The sequence below is a fragment of the Chanodichthys erythropterus genome, chromosome 14, assembly GCF_024489055.1.
Source record: "Chanodichthys erythropterus isolate Z2021 chromosome 14, ASM2448905v1, whole genome shotgun sequence".
Lineage (NCBI taxonomy): Eukaryota > Metazoa > Chordata > Actinopteri > Cypriniformes > Xenocyprididae > Chanodichthys > Chanodichthys erythropterus.
The window spans coordinates 7,844,024-7,867,447 of NC_090234.1; the positions used below are offsets into that span (position 1 = coordinate 7,844,024).

The window sequence follows — 23,424 nt, forward strand, 5'->3', positions numbered from 1 at the left end:
AGGTAACAAGGGAGGACAGGTGGGGCAAATCAACCAATAATGAGGTAACAAGGTGGGTGGGGTCAAGACAATAGACATGAGAGCACATGGCACAAAGAAACACATGACAAGTCATGTGCTCACATCAAACAAAACAAAGACACAAGCACATGGCCAATGAAGACAAATCACAAGCCATGTGCTTTCACAAGACGAGACATGAACACGTGACTATGAAAACTCATAAGCCACGTGTTCACACAAAACAAGACAACATGAGAGCACGCAGCCCGTGAAACACAGACTGCGTGCTACACAACACAAGAAAAAAACAACATGAAAGCACGCGGCAGGTGGAAATAACCGCGTGCTACACAACATGACAATACAAGAGACAAAACAGGAGACAAGAACGCACGGCAAGTGAAAGAACACTCAACCGTGCGCTCACAACAAAGACAGGACTGGGAGCGCGAGTGTCCGAATCCCGACACGAAACCGAAACCAAACTAGACACGAGTGCCGGGATCCGAACGCCACGCTCCCAACATGAAACAAGGCACGCAGACAAGAGGGCACGCAGACAAGAGAGCGCACAGCCCCGAGAACCCTCGAGACCGTACGCTCACACAAAAACACGACAAGAACGGGTGTCAGAGCTCTGTCACAAAACCAAGAAATAAGCAAGACTGAAGTGACAGAACCCTGACAAATGCCTGTATGTAAGATAAATATTGGCAAAGTTTAGACTATGTCATATATGTGAATCAACTTACTTTGTTGTGTATTTTCAATTTGAAAAATAACTTTTATATTGATGGATTAATTGCATTTTGTAAAAAAAAAAAAAAAGTGTCATGGATTTATTGCATTTTGGGAAAAAAATAATACGTTTCTATAATAAACTTTTTAAAATTAAAATGTAGATTTGAATTTTTAAAGTTTTTATATCCAAAAGATGCTATGTGAAAGTTTGAAACAGAAAATAGTGGTTTTCATCTTGCCACTTTCTTGGTAAAGAAAACACCTTCTTACTCAAAATAATCAAAATGGAGTTATTGCGTTTTGAAACCAAACTCTTCAATTGTTTTCAATGGAAGCACCACATTTTTTTAAACGGCAAGAGCGAGACAAGGTGCTGAGTGCCGAGAGTTGAAAAATGTTCAACTTTGGATAAGAAACCTAAAATGACAAATCACTGTCACTTTTTACCAAGCCGCCCAATCACAGTGGAGGAGGGGCGGAGTAAATACAACACCAACCAATCATCACATTCTGCTTGTACAATAATACCAAATGACAACAATGAGCACATCTTTTCATCCAAAACGAGTGCCAAAACAAATGCACTGAGTCACCATTTTTATTTTCAGAAGCAAACTATTTGTGAAATCAGATACTAGTAACACTTCTGCAGACATTATGTATTAGAGGTTGACCGATACGGGTTTTTCTCTGGCCGATGCCGATATTTAGAAATCAGGGCAGCCGATGGCCGATATGTTTGGCCGATCCCCCCCCCCCCCCCCTTCATCTCATAAAATCTAACAGTTAAGTAATAAGAAGTTATACAGAAAATTGCTTAAATTAAATTAAATACACAAAACAGGTAATCAAAAATCTACACTATCAAATTAACTTAGTAGTAGCCTAATTCACAGTAATAATACATGGCTCAACTTTTTAAGCACCTTCTCAAAACTATTCTGAAGCATGCTTCTATACTGTAAGTCAAATAGCCATAATCGAAGTGATATCAAAAATAAGAGTTCATAACAGCTCATAACTGCATAGAGTGCACTGGCCATGAGCGATGACGTCATGGAGGCTGTGTCGGAAAGGAAAGTTAATATGAACGTTTTAGCCAAAAGTTTTGTCTGGACTGCACATGTTTCTACTTTCACATGCAAATGACTTGTTGCACTTATGATAAACATGGTCAGCATAAATTCTAGTAGGCTACAATGTAATTACTCTTTAAAAACGGTTTGTTTTCCCCTGCCATTGTTAGTTGAAACTGTGTGTGAACAAGGCACGGCTGCAGAGTGTGAGTTGCAGCCGCGCAGGTCGACCTCTATTATGTATCATGGCACATATAGCGTCTCAACTGAAAAAAACACATTTTGAGAAGAAAGGCATTTTGAGAAGAGCTCTTTGGTGGACACTAAGCCCTTGTAATCTTCCGCACTTTCGTGACGTCGGTAAAAGTCTGCTGTGGAGCTCGTGGGTTTGGCAAAAACGTGCATTTAGAGCTCATATCAACCCCAAAGGGGGCACTTTGGAGCACCCTTCTGAAACCTAAAATGACAAATGGGACACTCTACGGTCTTGTGGTCTCAACAGACACATGCATGTGGCAGCCATTGTAAGTCCACAAGATTGTAAGCACACATGAAGTGTGCATTTGGGACAAGCCTACATCAATAACTACAGCTATGTTTCCATCCACCTATTTTTATGCACATTTTGGGATATAGTATAAAAACTGCTAAATGGAAACGCCAAGATGCGCATAAATTCTAAAAATGCACAGAAAAATCATATGCACTGGTTTGAGTCGGGTACATTTTTTATCCAATATGTGCATAAACTACAATGGAAACACATTTACCGAATAAATTCCTCGATGCACATCAAAGAAATCATGTGATTTTATTATGCGACAGCATAAATGCCTGAGCAAAGTCTGTAGTCACAGTGATTCGATATATTTACCTCAGATCCGTCTTACACGACTGCATTCCCAAACAGCAGCATCCGCCTCCGAAAGCAAGATAACACATTTAGTGTGTTTTAATCTGTGTGCTCTGAGATGCAAGTCATTTCTTTTATACAAAAATGATTATATACAGTGGTTTCTCATACTTTTCTATATTTTGCACCAGTTTATCAGGAAGTGACGACTTTGTTCTCTTTGGCTCGGTGGATAGAAACACTGCTTTATTCAGAAATGTTTTATGCGAGATTTCAATTTTGCACATAAGTTGAATTCGCAACTTTGGATGGAAACAGCTTATAAGGGCTCCTACACATGATATGTAGCGGTGTGATTTACCGTCTGGCCTGTGCCTGCTTTCCAGTGATATCCAAACACCAACTCCAGATTTACAGTCTTCCTCCACTCCTCGTCTTCTTCCTCAGCGGCCAAACCATTCTAAGATTGCACATAAGAAACATTTAAATACATTCGCTGTGACCCTGTACTGCAAAAAAAATCATATTTTGTTTCTTTTTTTGCATGGGCTTTTTAGTTTTACCTACTTCCGAAAGTTGATATAGCTTGTCAACTCAAATACATTTGACAAATTAATTGGATAAACCCAGTAAATTAAGTTTAGTTTACTGAAAGCAATTACTTTTTTTATTACAGAATGGTGGATAAGGAAAAATTCAGCTAAAACAGTGTGGTGAAAATCATGCAAAATCATGTAAAGTCAATGTAAAAGATCATCTAGAAAGCGATAAAAGACAACATGCCTTGATCAACGGAGGAAAGTGGAACAGACTCAGGTAGTCGTGGGTAAGTTTCTCAATTTCGGTCTGAAAAAGAAAGATTTGACATAATGTTTAAAACATTACGAGATGGATTTATGCAGTTATGCAGTGCACTGACAATCAGCCAATGACCAGCTGTGTGTGAATGTAACAATTATTACCTGTTAATGGACTTTCGGCAGCAAAACAACAATTAATACCATTGTGTATCAGTAATGAACATATAATTCGTGCTCTGGCATATGTCATATACATCTAGAGTAATTCATTCAACAAATCAGGCTCTCTACGGAGCGCGCATACAGGATCAGATGTGTGATGTCAGTTAGCAGCGGATCCCAGAGGAGGAAAAATTATTTCTCAGAGGTTGCTCTTTCAAAGCTTAGCAATATGACATAATGGAGTTTTCAATTAAACATCAATGCTGTCACGGATATTTCTAAAATTAATTGGGGGAAATGAAAAGACAAATAAATGAGTCGTTGACATACAGTATCAAGCTCCAAAATGAACGTGGCAGTGCTCAGATGTGGTCTTCATATTTTGCATATGACTTCATATTGAGATCTTGGATTTTCTGAGCACAGTTTGAGCATTGTTGAGAAATTCATGTGAGAAATGTGTGAGATTTCTTGCTCGATTTCTTTAGGCCAATTCACACTGCACTGACAGACGCAGACCAACACCCATAGTCACCAGGTTACAGCACGTCACTTCTCAGACATCCTAACGGCATTTCAATCGGCAAAAACAAGCTCCAACAGACGCCAACAGGCTCCGACAGGGGTAACACACTGATCCATCTGTCAATGAGGTGTGAATTGGCCTTTAAAAGATAAATCTGATGCAGAAAATCTCAGCAAACATTTCCATTTGCTCTCCATTCAGTCTCATTGCTGTCTAGGAGAAGTAATTGAGTTAATAAGGAGATCTCATTCATGATTTTGCTTTCCTTTGGATTAGCTAGTTCAGTTAGTTTATTCATCCCCTAGATCGTAAACGCTAATGCATGAAAACAATGAATATTGGTCATTCTTTATATTAGGTGTCTTTAAATAATTGTTAGGTACAATGTACTTGTGTTGATGTTGTATTGTGAAACACTTGTGCTGATATTGAGGTGGATATTGTTAGCACAGGTTTGGTGGGACGGGTAGGTGTAAGAGTGGGTTAAGGTGTAACTAATTACATGCAAGTATTTTTTTTTTTAAATACAAGTACAATGTAAAACATAATGTATACAATAAGAGCACTGTATCAAATGATTAACCTTCTGGTACTGTTCGCATGTTGATCAAAAATGACAGATTTTTTTAATTTTTTTTTATTTCAGTGAAATTATATACCATATTGTAGTTCAATAACATTTTGTATTTAATATTTTGTATTTTTAGGGGATTTTGTGGTACTAAATTATATTTATGCTGTAGTTATAATCCATTTATTCACTTTTTGAGCATGGACCTGAAAATGAAATTTCCATAAATCTTGAATGCTTTGGAGCACAGACTTAAGTTTGGTCTCTTTTTAAAGACGACACTTGCTGAGTTTAAAGTTGAAAAAACACATTTCACGATATGAAAAAAGTAACAATTTTTATATGATATATATATATATATTTATTTATTTATTTCTCAAAACATGTTTTACTCTAAAACTGTGAGAAAAGTTATAAATCTAAACAAGTTGTGTTCCAAATTTGAGGTTGATATCTCAAAGAATGAGCTTTCAGTAAGAATGTGTTTGTGCGCAGTACCAAACATCTCCACTAGATGAATTTGTCTTCCATTCATTTCCAATGCACTAATTTTTGACCGCGAACAATACAAGTGTGACTTTTTTCAGGACCATTTAAAGGTACAATTTGTGATATTTTTTTCCGCTAGAGGTCGCTAGAAGCCTATTCAAAACAAAGGCGTAGTTTGATGACGCCAAGTTTTAGAGCGGAAACTTGGGACATGTGGTCTCCATCTCAATGGACGGTGCAAAAGAATATGGATTTGAGTCTGGAAGAACTCATGTTCGTGGATGCGATTATTAACATTACTGTAGTATGAAGCAGAGCAGGACCGAGTGTTGCGGGAGCCTCACGAGGAGCTGAAGCGATTGATCAACACACGCCTCACGAGCAGCGGGACTTTTATTATGACACAGTCGTCGGCGCCGCTTCCGCTTTTCCGGTCATGAGTTTACGGGAGCTGTCCTTGTCGACAGAACCAGCGGCAGATGGTAAACAGTAATTATGTTCCATAAATAAGTTACACAATCCACCATAAAACGTGCAAGAAGTAAATAAGGAACTGCTTGAAGCAAGCTAGTGGTTTGCTGGACGCTAGACACTACTTCCGCATTTGTCCACGGCACTGTTGTCATGTGGTTTTTACGTCAGTAAAGGTGGTAACAAAGATAATTGACGTCATTGACAGGCGACTGCACTGCCCCGTGTCACTGTTTAGAATGGGAATTTTCTCATGATTTACAGGTAGTTGAAAACATTAGAGATATTGTTAGTAATCAGATGGACAAAATATATAACACTAGCCTAGTGGTTTTTGGATATTTTACTGCAAAAATTTTACATATTGTACCTTTAACCTTTTTGAATCATAATTTGTGTGTGTGCGTTCGCGCAGCAAGTGCCAAAACCTTTCCCAAGTTTTGTACCATTCCGACAAAGTAAAAAAAACAACAACAAAAAAACTATACATAAAAATTTTCAGTCAAAAATAACTGAACAGCACCAGAGGGATAAATAAAATGTTAGTACATAGTAGTTAAAGACACTTAATATAAAGTGGGACCCTAATATATTTTGCAATCCTGTTGGACTAAATCTGTGGAGCATGTGAGATTCAAATTGCACAATAAGTTCCATTTCTGGCATTTGGAAAATCCACAAATCTCTAGAAGCCTACTAGGATTCTAAGATACTTATACTTTATAAGTTTTCAGAGACAAATAATCATGAATACCATACTAAATAAGTAACAGTGAATCATTTAAAAATAATAATAATAATACAAAAATTTCATATATAACTCTTCAGTGTGCTAATAACATTTAAATGTGTGCTAATGAACTGTTTAGCCCACTATAGCATGACCAGTGCTAACATTTTAAAAGCTAAGAACTGTAATAGTGGAGGAAGTAGCTTGGCACCTTCAGATGTATGATGTGTCCTTTTGACGTCACTCCCAGATCTCTCATGTCATTCTCAGACAGCAGCAGGAGTCTCTGTCCTGTGATGTGATTCTGCTTGAACACCTCAGCGTACTGCTGCAGCTCTCCATCACCTCCGGCACACACACACACACACGCTCATCTCTCTATCATACCATCAATTTTTAATGTTCTTATACTGAGCTAATGATATTTTCTATCCTTCTAGCCTTACACCTAAAAATTGAATCATCAAAGAAACCTTTATATGAAAACACACTATCGTAGAAGTTAGGGTCTGTAAGATTTAATGTTTTTGAAAGAAATAAAACTGTAAAAACAGTAATAATGTGAAATATTGTTACATTTTAAAATGTAACGTTTGTAATATCCACTGTCCGGTCAAAATTGACAAGAGTGCTTAACTCTTGCATTATCAAAACTTGACCAAAACTTGATGCACCACTTGGCAGAAATAACATCACATTTATTTCAATCAAGAGGTGCATCAATTTTTGCTCAAGATCTTGTACTGACAATGCAAGAGGTGAGCACTCTGTAAAGTCTCCTTCAGAACATCCCAAAAACTTTCAATGAATTTAAGGTCTGGTGCCAATTCATGTGTGAAAGTGATTCTTCATGCTCCTCCCAACCATTCTTTCACAATTTGAGCCTGATGAATCTTGACATCGTCATCCTGGCTGGCATATGGCCATGATGTGTCTTCCTACATGGTTGTTTAAGAAATGAAAAGCTACACACTCCATCAATTAGGGTTAAAAGAACTGCTCCCAAACATAAAACATGCTAGAAACATAATAATCCAAACAGCGACTTTATTTTGGCCAGGCAGTGTATCATAAAATGCAATTTATTCATGTGATCAAAGCTGAATTTTCAGCATCATTACTCCAGAAATCATTCTAATATGCTGATTTGCTTCTCAAGAAAAAAATATTATTATCAATGTCAAAAATAGGTTTCAGGTTTCTTTGATGAATAAAGCAGCTTTAAATAAACGGTTAATCAATGTCAGAGGTGAAGAAGAATCTCACCTTCAAAGATCTGCTCCATCCAGAAATGCTGTAAAGACAAAGATGTTAAAAAATACCAAAAATCTGAAAGTTATTTCAATAGCGTGAGAAAATACTCTACCCACCACATGTTCTTCAGTCCAGGAGTGGATCGCCAGGTTTGGAAGAAGCTGTCGGAGACGGACAGAAGAGCAGAAACACTCACATGTGCGTACGGGCTACTGTCATCGTGTTCACCTGTCAGATTTACCTAAATATTCTGCTAGTGTTCTTATAATATGAAGTTCAGGTATTAACAATAAGAACGACTGAATAGCCACACTCAATTGAACAATGTTTGATTTACGTGTAAAAAATGAAAAACTGATGCAAAGTTTTACAAAGTTAGACATTTTACATCTAGATATTTTCTAAACACATCAGCAAAAATCCATTATTTGTGTGTGTGTGTGTGTTTTCTTCATGAGGATGTTTTACGGTGTTTAATCTCATTTCTTTATTAGCAAATTTGGATTCTTTTATGAGATAAAAGCTGGCATTTGGTCTTTATTCTGTATCTCAGTTTTTTTTTTTTTGAGTTGACAGCTTATTAACAGGATGTGAAGTGGTATCCCAGGTTATGTGTCAAGTTCAACTATTCCATACACTTTCTTCTAAATTCTAAGAACATAATCAAGTTCCATCTGACGGACAGATTGATTGATTGATTGACAGACATTTAGACAGACAGACTGTTACACAATATGAGATTAATCATTGTGTTACAAGTTAAAACAGTCACAGTCTTTTATTTCAGCAAGACAATTTTGCATGTACTGAGTGTTTTCAGTAAATACATATTTTAGACATCAGTAAAGGATATTAGTCTCACTTACATCATTGATATGAGAGACATTTCTCATAGAGAAAAGACACTCTATCAACGATAAAATATAAAGACAGCATGAAGAAACAATGAGGGGGATAATATCAATATTTAATGGTGTCAAAACTAATGCTCATAGTGTTATTAAAGTTTTACCTATAACAAATAACACATGCAAATGTTTTACCAACACTCAAAAAAATAAACTTTCACTGTTGTTAGTTTCACTCAAACCACCTTGTTCACATTAATTTAAAAACACATGTAACTACATGAACTTGACTTAACCGAGTTGTGTCTACTAAAAATGAGTATTGTCAGCTTTACTTAATCAGTGTTTGTTCAGTCAACTTAACATTGATGAGTGAAACGCACAAATTTTGTTGACATAATTGGGCAGTGGATCCATAGTTTCCAGCATGCTTTGCAAGGGACTGCATAAGAGAGTAAATTTAGGGATTAAAGTGTTATTTTGTGTGTTTTTCAGTATAGGGAAAGATGTTGTTAGTTTATGTTAGTGTTTAATGTTCAGTTATGTTGGACATTTAGAGGAGTTTCTTAATATTTTTGAATTTTGTGGTTACCATTATGCAGAAGAGTGAAGCCTGTATTAAGTACATATAAATATAATGTAACAGTGACAAATTCAAATGATTTGTATTTACTCAAAGAAAAGTCAGCTTTAATTGAATTTCTTTTGTTCATACAATTAAATTGTCATTTGTACAAAGTACTCAATATAGTTTCGTGGACTACTTTTTTTAAGTAAATCCAACAAGTACCTACAGAAACAGTTCAGGATAATCATAAATGGACTAATGTATTGCATATTTCTGTGTTTTGTGTGTAGCACTAGCTTAGAAACCTGCTAACTCTATTGAAATCAAGTCAAGGACAGAACGCTATTTTTATGGCTGTTGCTATGTAGAGTTTTCCAAATCAGCAACTTTCTGATTGAATCGAATCGTTACGTATTATTATTTATAAAACAGTTCTTTCTGGTTCTCGAATCATATTGGCCCAGAGCTGTGCGATATTCTAGTGATAACAGCAGATAACTACCTTTTTTATCGTTTGTATCACTCCGCTTGAAGCGACTGTCATGACTGGCGAGCAAATCCACTGTATTTTTTACAAATACTAGACTTGTTATACTACGAACTGTAGTTTTAAGGTCAGAATGTAGTTGTTTAGACCTGAAATATGTGACTGATATTTAATCATAGCCCCTTTTTTACAATTTGTTTAGACGTTTTTGGAGATGCGAGCTCCAGGCCATCAGCAGCCGTTCAGTGCTCGTGTACCCGCCGAGAACAGCTTGATCTCAGCCAGTGCTTCGGTGATTTGCCGCTGATATAGTGGTTAAACATGAGATATAATTCATTTTGGGTACATAAAATGGGCAATCGTTGGTCTTAATTAATCTATTACTTGCTACTGAGCAAATTAAATTGTGCTATGTTAAATTTAATAATTTAATGTTAAGGCTATATTTAGGTGACATCCTGTAGAGTGCTGCTTTTGTACATTTTAACTGAATTGTACAATTGTGTTTATTTCCTATTGTAATTTATAATGGCTATTGTTGTTAATTTAAATATTGTTGTTCAATAAATATTATTTAATAAATAATATGTATTTGATACTGAGAATGCGTTCATTAGTACATAATATGGATTGAGTGAAAGTTTAATACACCATTAGATGGTGGATGAGTCAGTCGCAAGAGACTTTTAAATTGAAAGGGACTTTTGTAAACAAAGGACATTGTTTTAGCGCAATTATGGAAAATGTCTTTAACTGTAAAAAGGACAAATAAAGAGATCGCTTTCCTCAGCAGACATTCAAACATATTTTTATAATGGATATAATATTATTATACCCCCTCCCCTCTCTCTCTCTCTCTCAATAATACTGTACAAAATAAAAATGAGTTTCAATGGAGGGACTCAACATTCCTTCGTTACTATTACTATTATCAATTAGTAACGAAGGTTTGGTCAAACTGTCAATTTGAGATTTGAATTTGTGGCGGAAGGAAGTAGTTCTGTACAAAAGAGGGTTTTAAAGACACTCCATTTTTATTTCTTATTTATTTACACTCCTGTGCCGTCGAACTGTTGTATAAATGCAATATCACACTCGTAGTTGTGCGATATTACCTACGGCCGAATCACAGCCGTGCTGATATTCAGCTATATCGCACGGCTACTTGTGTGATATTGCTCATTTAGGTGACGTTACTGCTGAGTCCAATTAGTTTAAAGCGTTTACCTGTTCAAAATTTCTTTCACTGTGCTTCTTTGAATCATGATAAAATGATTATTCAAACATAATAATTTCAAATGCACTTCAAAGTGTGCTCTCTGTAAGTACACTTAAGTAGCTCATTATTTCATTAATATTATATTATACTTAGATTTTTTTTTTTTTATATATATAATATAAAAGTCTTTAACTGAATTAATATCAGTGGTATATCTAGTGAACTGTGCTGTAATTTCTTTCTTTTTTTCAGGTTTCCTAGGAAAGTGTGAATAAAGAACAGATACTTGACTGTAACACATTTCATTTCTACTGGAAGAAATATTGAAATACTCTTTCTTGCTCATGTTTTTTATTCTCTCTCTCTCTCTCTCTCTTGATGGTGTGTGAGTTCCTCACAGTCTTCACACTGCTCAAATTGGCCAATCTTAATGTCAGTGAAATGTCAGTTGTTCGTAAGTGCGCGCTGTCCTTGCCACGCTGACATGCTGTTCTCTCTCGCTCTCCTCAGCATGTGGCTATACATCCACTTCATTTGCCATAAATAACATCCATAAGGACCCGGTGGGCGTCAAGCGGCCTCACCTAATACAGCCTTTACAGAGAATCAAAGAAAGTGACTGCTCTAACCTCCACGGCACACGACAGACGACTTATGTCCACTTAAAACTCTTCTTACAAAAACAGCATATTTTCTCCAGCAAATAAATACTGTTCCTGATGGAAAAAAAGATTCAAACAGCACAAACACACTGTAACTAAATGTGTGCCTTAAGAAGCTATTTCTCATTTGATTTCTAAACAAACTTGAATTAAACCAGTTCATTTTGATATGACCACTTGAGGTGCACTACCAGTGAAATGTGTGGATTGAGTTTATGTTTCTCCTTATCCTAAAGATCTTTTAAATGGTCAAATTAGTTTTGTAGACAAAAACAAACTGTGCCTTTATTTACAAAATATATGTTATGTTGTATATGTTGTGCGCTCTTTTATATAATTGAGTTGACATGGGTATTGAAGGAAAGAGTGTGCTGCGTATACAATTTAAAGTGCCCCTATTATGTTTTTTTTTTTTTTTTGGGATATTACCTTTAATGTAGTGTGTAATATAGCTGATTGTGAATGTAAAAGCCCTGCAAAGTTTCAAAGACCAAAGTGCAGATAAATGAGTTTTTGTCTCCTAAAAGAAAGAACCAATTCTAAAGTCTCACTCTCCAGTCTCACTTCCTGATGAAAAAAATTGCATAATGCCAGAATATGGTCTTCATTGCCTGCTTATGAACAATGTCTAACTTTGACCCTCAAACACTGTAGCTGTAGCTGAGACTAGAAGACTTTGGCTCGTGTTGTCGACTTGTCAAGAACACGTTCTTTCCTGCGCTGTTTTCAATTCACTTCAAAAGGATTTGTATATTATAGTATATTCGTATATATATAACTGTATATTAAGTAATTCATTATTGTTTTACATTAGTTTGTGTTTTGATGAATTTACAATTATTCTAAAATCTATGGAAGCTTCTGCCACATAATAAAATATAAAAAAGGTCAGTGTGAGTTTTTTAACTCACAATTCTGAATTTTGTCTCACAATTGTGAGAAAAAAAATCTGAATTGTGAGATAAAAAGTCGAAGTTACCTTTTTTTATTTTTTATTCTGTGGTGGAAAGCTTCTATAAAAATCTGTAAAACAATAATTTAAAAAAAGAATAATAATAAAAAAAAAAAAAACGTATGTCCAAACTTTTCACTGGTAGTGTATATTTTTTTGGTTAAAATATAATTTTTTTCTACATTCTATATAAAGATCTATCCTTATTAAAAGCATAATTATTCATCAATTATATCTGACATATTAAGACAGTGCATATAAATTCATTTTAACCACACTATAGGGGTAGGCAAATTAAATGGACACCTTATTACAGTCCTAATCACTATCATCAGATGAGTCAAACACAGCCAAGCCCAAAGGCATGGTGATCTTGCGCCCCTGTCTATGGGAGAAGGTCTTGGAGGAGATGCGATCGGCCTGCAGCAGAGGAGCCGACGGGAACTCCAGAGGAAACATCTCACCAAACTCCCTCCAGATGGCCTGCAGCTCTCCATCAGCAGCACTGCCGATCTGACACGACACCTCTGAACTCAACTCCTCCACGCTCGACTCAAAAAACAACTCTGAGCTTAACGCTGCGGCCAGGGGAAGAAAGAACTGAGAGAACGAGGAAAGGCAGATGAAAACAGACAGAGAATATGACAATTAAAATAAATAAAAACACAGAAAAAGAAAAAGAAAGACACAGAAAAAGAAGAAATGAAGGAAAGGAAATCAGTTCATAAACTCCAGAAACAGAAACCAAATTTGAGAGAAGAATGATTTTAGAAGGCAATGAATGTAAAGCGTACGGTTACACTTTATTTCGATAGTCCACTTTAGACATTCTGGTAACTTTGCAACTACATGTCAACTAACTCTACTGTATTATTAAACTGTAGTAAACTGTAAGGTTAGAGTTAGGTGTTTAGGTTTAGATCAGTAGAATCAGTTGACATGTTTATTTATTTCATAGGGACAATGGGCCTCATTGTTGAAACACGAGCAGAACAAATTTTTGTGTAAGCCATTCATTAAGCTACTCTAACATAAATTAGCAGATTCATGAAAATGTTTGTATTTCCCGACTCCCGACCACATGTAAATACACATTCGGTAATGTGATATATCACGATAATGAATATGAATAACAAGGATATAGTTATCAAGGGCACTTCAAAATATCATAAATAATAATTTATCACCAATTATTAATTTTTATAATGCATTTAAGGATACTTTCCCCATCAACCGTATAAAATGCACAACACTGCTGGATTCTGCGTCAAAAGGACACGCGCTCAGATGTAAACAATTCCAACGTGCACGAGAAGCGCATGGCGGAACCAGTGAAGGAGATGAGCTGAATGAAAGTGTGCGTTCACTCTCTGACAGCAGAAGGTGCTGATGGAACAGTAGAAATGCAGCGGTTACCCCGGAAACAAAGCAACTGCGCTAGTGAAGTTTTTAAAATGCTTCAAACAGCCATTCATTTTTTTGTAATCTCAATGTTGTTCATCACAGCACCAAATACTGAATACTTAAAAAAGACTTAAAAGGATATTTATTTTCAAACTTAAACATTTTTATATTTTAATCTGGACTACAACATGCCCTAATGATTAGAATGTTCTGATTATTTGCTATTCAGTAAAACTTTGAAAACATACAGCTTCATTAGTTAACATGTTAATTCATTATTACCAAACTGACAATGAAAAATACTTATAAAGCATTAATTATTCTTAGTTATTGTTAATTTCTTAGTTACTGTTTAATAACAACTGTGACGAGCTTCAGCAATTAATCGCAACATGAAAATTTGATACCGTCACATGCCTACATGTAAATGATGCGTAAAACATTCACCCCTTCTATTTTAGGTAAACTGATGATGACACTGCAATATGATGCACTGTGTACAATAAAAATATTTCACAAGTTAATTTGCCCGTTTACATCTGTAGTCCCCAGGCAGGTAAAACAAAACAACATGTTGTTGCAAAGTTACTTATATTCAGTAGAATGTCTAAGGTGGACCATCAAAATAAAGAGTTGCCAAGCGTACAGGTGAAGACAAGCAGCCAATGAAAGGATTCCTTTTTTGCAGCACTGGCCTCACTTGTGCCCTAAATACTCCTGAAACAACCTGACAACATTGCTGTTTATTTGTGCAGCGTTTCTGTAGCTTATGCAGTAAAGCAGGGCACTAGCATGTCAAGGTCATGGGTTTGATCCCCATGGAGTGTATAAGTGGACCTAATGTAAGCTGATTGGTATAAATGCGTCTGCCAAATGGTTATATAAATGTAAAGGATCCGCTGCGGCTGTAGTCTGTTTTAGTCATGAAGCGAAACAACACATCTCATGATGGACATGTGAGCTGCAGGTAACGTGAGTGACTTGTGTTAATGTGTGTTAGAGAGAGCTCTTAAAGGAACAGTTCACTCAAAATGTCTTCATTTACTCAACCGCCGAAAACTGGCACACAACAACATTTTCAATGTCAAGAGTGGTGTACTGAATGTGCAATTGTAGTGTACTTCAAATCTTAAAGGTATATTTTTTACTTTTTTAACACACTTAAGTACATAGTGCACTCAAAGTTTTATTTTACAGTACATTTTAAATCATTATGTTTTAATAAACTATAGTCATGCTTTAAAGAAGCACAACAGTGGCTAAAGGTGATGTCCAGCCTAGGAAAATGTACATCTTCACTCTTTATTATAATAATATTGTTAATGATTTTGTAAGCATATTGCTTGGAATCAATTGTATTATTTGTCATAATAATGCAATGAAACATGCCAAATTGTGCAGACATTATTTTTGGCCAGGCTGCTATACAAAAAAAACAAAAAAACAATTATGAACACATGCAAAAAACAATTAAATATTAATAACGTATTATTTTTGCATAATAAAATAAAGCCTGTAGCTGTAGTTTGCCAAGTAATTTTGTCAGAAAAATATATGCTAACCAAGTCCAACCATATTTTCCTCATATTTTGATGGTTTAATTGAACTTGTAGGGTCATAAAAAACAAATATCCCCTCTAAACATCACTTTTGACCACTGCTGTAAGAACGTAACATCTTCTTTTTATGGTCTACTAATGAAACAAAAGGTCTGGAAAAACATGAGAGTAAATGATGACAGAAAATTGTCTTAAAAAATTTTTTTTCAGTTAGAGCGAGGAGTCGAGGGACTCACCGGTGTGTTGGACTGCTCGATGAGTTTTCTCTCCCACATCTTTAACCGTCTCTCTCTTTCTTTCAGCACTTGTTCTTTGGTGCTCAGATCTCTTTCCAACCGCTTCAGACGCTCTAGAGTCGCCTCAATCTCACACCTGCTCACACAATACACAACAGATTCATCAACACCATATCCCTATTCATAAACATATCAATATTCATAAACAAGTGATTAATGAGAACATACCTAAATATTTTACTGCATAATGTGTCATATATTGATGCACTAATATGGAAATATTTATGGCGATGTACATGATTATATTCAAGATTAGATAAATAAAAGTAATACATTTTTTGAACATTTTAATATTACGTACTGCTTTCCATTTTGACACATTTTATACCCACAGTCACACTTTCGGATTACATCGACAATTTATGGAAGCTTGTTTCTGCAACGGAGTAAAAACAATTTAAAAGATATTTTATCTCACATTTCTGAATTTTTCCTTATTTTTTATTCAGTTGCAGAAACAAGCTTCTATAGCAATTTAACAACATAATTATAAATTATTTAAAAAATATCACTGGACTTTGGGGCCAAAACAACAGAAAAAAACTCTTCAAAATTGTTCAACGCATCAATATATCATTATTAAATTTATATATTTTATATATATATATATATATATATATATATATATATATATATATATATATATATATATATATATATATATATTTTAGGGCTGCACAACAATTAATCGTGATTAATTGTTTGCAAAATAAAAGTTTGTGTTACGTAATATATGTGTGTGTTCTGTGTATAATAATTATGTAGATATAAATACATGCACATACATGTATATATTTAAGAAAAAAGTTATATTTATATATAAAATATATATAACTATGTATATTTATTTCTAATTTTATATATTTATTAATTTTATAAAGGTGCATGAATTTATATAAACAAAATTATTATACACAGAACACACACATATATTACGTAACACAGACGTTATTTTACAAACGATTAATCGTTGTGCAGCACTAATATATATCTATATATATATATATATATATATATATATATATATATATATCTATATATAAGACAAGACCCAGTGCCCATGGTTTCACCCAGATCATGTATCTTTAAAAATAATCAGAATAATCTTCAATAATCAATTACTTGAACTATTTTCTATGTTCAAATGCATTATACCAGTTGGCAAAAACACTTAAAAGTGCTCTAATAGTGTTTATATTTTTGTTAAACCTGTCTAAAACGGTATATGTAGAAGTATATGTATAAAAATGAAATTTTTCATTAAAGCATGTTTACACTTGCTCTGATTTTACTGGTTTGGCCACCAGTTACAGCATACAAAGAAATGTATGAAAGAAAAATGTATGAATGCTGTCTTTAGTCCCTAGATGCCTCCAAAAGTAAGACATTTTCTAAGCGGGCCGGCAACATTTAGTGCAGAATCACCCAGTGGTGTTTCTTTAATTATAAATGAGTAGGTACAAGCAAGCCTGAGACACTGTTAATGTGTAATACCTGATTTAATCAGCAGAGGGAGCTACACATTCTCTTCAGACAACAGTTATTTATAAATGGACAGAAGCTGGAACTCAAACACCTCCCATCAGAGCCGCCCGTCCCGTTAAGCCCCACCCTTAAAACCATGCTTGCCCAACTTCAACCCCACACTTCCTGTGTGACTGATTTCCCTGTCTGTCTCTTTCTAATGAATGCTATTGGAATTTCACAATCATATGTGTTCTAAAGTTCCCCTTTTTTGACACATCACATTTCTTTTCTTCATTTGTTGTTCCTCGGTTTAGCTTCAGGGAGGGACAGGAACCTCCTGTCCCTGTATACTGGCCCAATTCCAGAGGGTCTTAATATAGCATCAAACACCCAGGACTTTCTAGACCACCAGTACACAGTGTGTGTGTGAAGGGACACACATGGTAGTTTGTTAATAAAAAAATAAAAAATATATATCATATTACATTTAAAGCACCATTTTGAATGTTCAATTAAAACTAGCATTTAAACTCCAGTTTTTAAATCAGAATGGTTGCATTTTTTATAGTGTGAGTTAGACATGTTATGGTGTATAGGCTGATCAATGATATTGTAATCGTGTTACTGTACCTCCACTCTGCTTTATTGTGCAGGAAGGTGTTGCACTCCTCAGGTAACTGACTGTCGTTCCACATGGACTCCAGCGTGCACAGGATGTCTTTGAACACTGGCCTGTCCTACAACACAATCACAACATCTGCATTAGAACATCAGCATTTCCAACACACACTTTCTGAAACACTGAACTCTTCTAAACGATTGCAAATATGTAATACACTGATGATAGGCTCGCCTGGCCAATAAAACATACTCAAATTCTTATCAATAATCACTATTGCTGAACACTACACCAAAATCACACAAGCACTCCCTAGTGAACCCAGACGAAAAAAAAGTGCTCTAAAATACACTTTATTTCAGTACACTTAGTAGACTTCCATAATGTACTTAAAGTATGTGTAATTTACTCTATTTTCATGCACTAATGTTGTACTTAATATGCTAAAAATTCATCTTTAGTACTTGAGATAATCTTAAGAACATCTGTACAAGAAGAACAAGTGTACAGAAACTGTGCTATTTTGAGACACCATGAATATGAACTAAAATGTGCTTTAACATACTATCTCTGTATTAAAAAAATGTATTTCATTGAGGGTGAGTGATTATATATAAAAAAATCCACTTAAATTCCATGTAAAGCGTTGCACTTATAAAACACTTCTGTATATTTGGTTTACTTTATCTGACTACATTTAAAATCAATTTAAGTGTTAGTGCACATTAGTGCATTTATATTAAGTGTACTTAAGTACCACAGTTGGGAAAATGTACTTATAACTAGTACATTAGTAATATATTTTTAATAAAATCAATTTAATTTAAACTTAGGATTACTACTAAGATCTAACAAATGTTTTTAAGCATTAAAAAGCACACTTTTAAGAAATACACTAATAAAACTCTGTATATTTTTGCGGTAGTGTTCTTTATTTCAATGCACTAAAAATCAATTTAAGTATTAGTGGTATTTAGTATACTTTAAGTGCACTGAAGTACAAATATACGTATAGTTATACACTATAAATAATAATTAAAATAATTTTTTAGTGCATTCAAGTATACTTTATTTTTACCTGGGCAAAAATACTTAAGCATCCTTTTAAAAACAGGAAATAATATGCTTTTAAAAAAAGAATATACTTAAGTGTGAACTGAATGTAATATTTTTGTACACTTAATTGTAAATTAATTGCAATTCAATTTAAATTTATATTACAAGCAACTTTAAAGTGTTTTTTTTTACCCTCTTAAGTAGGACTTAAGTACATTTTTATATGCAATTTCATAATTACTTCTATTGTCTTTGAAATATATTAAAGTTATTGCTGAATGTATGACAAGCATTTATGGTCAATTTATGGTTAAGCTTGTATGTCATGTATTTAAATATATTTGTAATTATTACTATTTGTAATGATAAATTTGCAATTTAGTACTTACAATATATAATAATATATTAACTTTAAATATCTATTAGACTTCAGTTAAAATTATAATTTACATGTGCTTTAGTATGTTATAAGTGTACTTCTTTAAAGCACAACAAAAGATTATTAAAACAATGATTTTGTACTTTAAAGTAAAACTTTTAATTTGACATTATTAAATATTAGTGAATTTAAAAGTGTACTTAAGTGTGTTAAGAAAGACTCTCTCTTTAAGTACACTTAAGTGACTTTTTATTTCATTATTAACTATCTGCAAGTACAGTTTCTTTAAAATGTACTTTTAGGATTTTGAAGTACACTACAAGTGCACATTCAATACAATTAAGGGCACTTCTTTTTCACACGGGCTTGAAATGTTGAAACGGTTGATAAAACCAGCAGGCTGTGTGACACATTAACAGCTTTTTCAGTCAAAGTTTTAAGTTTTCATCCGTTTAATGCACTGAGGAATCGTCCATATGATACTCATCAGAGTTTAACGACAGCTGTGTGTAGCTCAACTTGCAATCGGAGTGTTTTTGATTGTTATGATACTGTTTTCTGGCACGCCCGCGCTCTGTGAGTGACAGGCAGACGTCAGTGCCAGTGAACATGAATTTATGAAGCTCACTTAAATGAGTGTGAGCGTTCAGAGGAGAGGTGCGACCTGACAGCGTGAAACTGAGAGGGGGAAAAAAAAGCCCTGACATGAGGCAGATGAAATGAACTTTGATTGGATGAATTAAAAATGTCAGGATAAGAGACAGTCATATATTAATAAAGACAGCGGTTATTAATGTCCTGACCAAACAGCATGTCTTATCTATTATTCATGCATTCATGCATTGCACTTTACCAATCTTCTTAAGCACTGCATAATTGTTACTGTATTTGGTCTCATGTAGTCTCATATCGGTCTCATGTCGTTCCAAACCTGTGTGACTGGGTTTGGTTTAGTCTGTGGTCATGATCTACTTTATGACCTCATTTACATACAGTGGTAAACATGCATGTTTTTAACTTACTTTTGGTTCTGTCACCCAGCAGCTTCTCATCAGACAGGCGAAACTGGCTGGGCAGCAACTGGGAATTGTCAACCTCTGTAAAAAACACATGATACATGTCAAAAAGCACACATCAAACTGCTGAACAGACTTCATCAGTGACACAGCCAGTCAGAATCTCCCATCACCTCGTTCTTCTCCACCACCAGCCAGGCCACCTGCAGCCCCTCCAGACCTTTGAAGGGAATTTCACGCGTCAACATCTCCCACAGGACCTGAAAGAAACATACTCATAATTCACAGCTATATGAAAAAGAGAACTATATGTGCCAAAAACCCAGTGAATCCACCAACTGAACAAAAATACTCTAATTTTTTACAGCCAAATTTATTAGTTTTTCTCAAATTATACTGTATTTGATTCAAAACTTAAATATTGATAAAATATTTATTTTCCCAAACACAAAACAATTTGATTATCTATCACAAAGATCATAATTCCAAAAGACAATACCCTCATGTTGTCAAGCAAGTTTCGTTCATATTTTTCCCCTTTAAACCAGTAGTATAACAAGCCTATAAGTAAGCTTTTTTGTTATATGGCAGTTTGACAGTCTACACAAAACTTTTCTGTTTTCTGAGGTAAAATGTGTTTTCCACTTTTAAAATGTACAAAGAAAAAACTAAACTAGTTTTTCAATGTTCACTATCAGCAGCAGTATTATTTCGTCGAGTAGTCTCGTACATCCCTATTTTAGATAAACTGAACAAAACAGATTTAAACCAGATGATATTCAATTGAACAAATATAAGAAAGCACTTTAAAATATAGCTGCGAGCAGCAGTTATCGGGGTACAAACACTGTAAGGCCTTTAAAGCTTTTTAAAAGTTATAGCGCCACCTATAGTCCAATCTCCATAAAAGTTTGCATGCTTGTTTAGAATCATATGTACTCACCTAATTTTGTGAAGTTTTGTGAGTTTTTGGTTAGGATTTATAGGCTTTTGGCTATATTTGGCCATTTACTGCAGTGGTTTTATTCAGGTTGAGCCAAAAACCTATAGGACTATTTTGCAAAAGTAGTTTTTTTTTTTTTTTTTTTTTAAATAATCACAGATATTTCACAAACAATTTGATTGACAGTAGTGGTTCTTGAGGCAAAGTTGTTCAGAATGAAGAGATCTAACATACGATATCAATATTGAGTGTATGTGTGAAACACTGCATAATATACAATTGTTTAAGAACCCATAAAATGCGATATTTTTCCCCCAGTGGCGGATTTCTTTCAAATTTCTCATAGACCTCTAGGGCCATGAGTCAAACATGCCTACCAAGTTCTTCGTTAACCTTGGTTACAGGTGCTCAGATTTCATTGCCGATGACAGCCATGTTTTTCAATATATGCCAGTGTCTTCATAAAATATCATGGAATCTTGGACAAAGACACAGCATGACAATTTCCAAGTCAATCGGACTAACGGTTGCGTAGTTAGCTGTTTTCATGTTTTTTCATGTTTTAGCGGCACCTAGTGGTCAATCGTGGTGATTTTTTACTGTAACCTCAGATAGAGCTCTTACACATATGGTCAGAGTTTGGTGACAATATCTCATTCCGTTCAAGAGTTTTAGTAAAAGTGTGTACGTCGAACATTTTGGTGTCCCTTTATGTCCGTGAAACGAAATTTCAACTTTTTTTTTGATAATTGTTGATATTCAGAATCTAGAGAACATCCCTGCACTGGTTTGGTTCCAATCGGGCAAAAAAACTAGTACACGTTCGCAAAAGTAATCTGAGATTTTACATTTTGTCCGTCTTGAGCTAAGGATTTCAATGGTATAAGACTAGGAATTGTGAGCGATTTTGTACTTTTGATCACTGTAGTACCCCCTATTGGCCATTTGGGGGGATATCAAGTCAATCTCTCCCAAAATCAATAATATCTGCCTGCAATACCGGAGGCTGCGCTTTTAGGACCGAAGCAGTTTCAGGACCACATTTCTAGGACCCTAATTTTTGTGACAGCGCCATCTAGTTTTAAATATTTAAACAGTGTTACCAATGGGTAGGTTTAGGGATTGGGGTTGGTTAGGACAATATATCAATTAAATTGAATCAATAGCATTACCAACGGGTAGGTTTAGGGCTAGGGGTTGGTTAGGACAATATATAAATTAAACTTAATCAATTAAACAACTAAATCATTGCTAGGTTCCTAGAAATGCGGTCCTGAAAATGCAGCCTCCAGTATTGCAGGCAGATGCTACTCCCCCAAACTGAGACCTAGCATCTGGACAAGTTTCAAGTCTTTAGGCCCTATGGTTTGGTCTGCATGATCAGTTTTACGGTAGAAGAACAATAATAAAAATCCTTACAATTAGAATAAGGTTTCAGCGTTTCGCACTTGAACTCCTAATGGATGACACAGCCTTTTCACTTTTTTCAGTACATGTAGCTAGAAGCTACCAGAGTTCACGTTTACACACTCACCACTCCGTAAGAGTATGTGTCACAGGTCTCAGACACAGGAAAGCTCTGGATGACTTCAGGGGCCATCCATGGAAATGTGCCCACCAGAGACATGTGGGTTGTGTGAGAATGAAACTTGGACGCCCCAAAATCACAGATCTGAGAAAATGGAGAGTCCAATTAATAAACAGACTTTGCAGTAAGGGTAGCCATTTTTCATGCCGAATTAATAAAATATAGAGAACTTGTTTCTGTATGTATGAATAGACAGTAATCATGTACCTTGGGTACTGAATCTGCAGTCAACACAACTGAAAAGAAACACAAGGTCTTCAGATCGTAGAAACAGACAGTATTCAAGCACTCCTGAACTCAAATAAATATATAGAGAGCCTTTATTTCACAAAGTTACAAACCATTTCTGGACTTGAGGTCTCTGTGAATGACTGTAAACGGGGCCTCGGCGTGCAGATAGTGCATGCCTATGAGAGAAAACACAACATACAAAGATGAATTGTGAAAGACTAGAATTTTGATTTTGTTATTAGTCATTATTACACTGGAATATTTGAGTTAAAATAACAACATCTGTTGCTTCTTCCCCTTCTCTGTGTGTATAAACAAACAGGAAATGTGTTTACAGTACTGCAATTACAATGAAGACCTAGAAGGCATGTGGGCCTGAGGGGTTCATCACAGAAATGTAAAAAGCTTACAGTTTTGTTAAAGTGCTTACACTGCTAGTCAAAAGTTTGGAATA

General features: G+C 35.0%; 1 protein-coding gene across 3 annotated transcripts in view; it reads right to left on the reverse strand.

Moving 5' to 3' along the window:
• map3k20a (mitogen-activated protein kinase kinase kinase 20a) overlaps positions 1-23,424 on the reverse strand; it is a 62,602-nt gene that overhangs the window by 23,036 nt on the left and 16,142 nt on the right. For 2 of the 3 annotated variants that reach the window (XM_067408648.1, XM_067408647.1), the window contains 12 exons: positions 23,081-23,146; positions 22,947-22,975; positions 22,686-22,823; positions 20,382-20,468; positions 20,215-20,289; positions 17,769-17,875; positions 15,612-15,747; positions 7,793-7,837; positions 7,689-7,716; positions 6,634-6,767; positions 3,457-3,519; positions 3,035-3,133 (listed from right to left, as the gene is read on the reverse strand). In XM_067408648.1, coding sequence (XP_067264749.1) covers positions 3,035-3,133; positions 3,457-3,519; positions 6,634-6,767; positions 7,689-7,716; positions 7,793-7,837; positions 15,612-15,747; positions 17,769-17,875; positions 20,215-20,289; positions 20,382-20,468; positions 22,686-22,823; positions 22,947-22,975; positions 23,081-23,146 — 1,007 coding nt within the window. The other variant, XM_067408650.1, reaches the window with a different exon arrangement.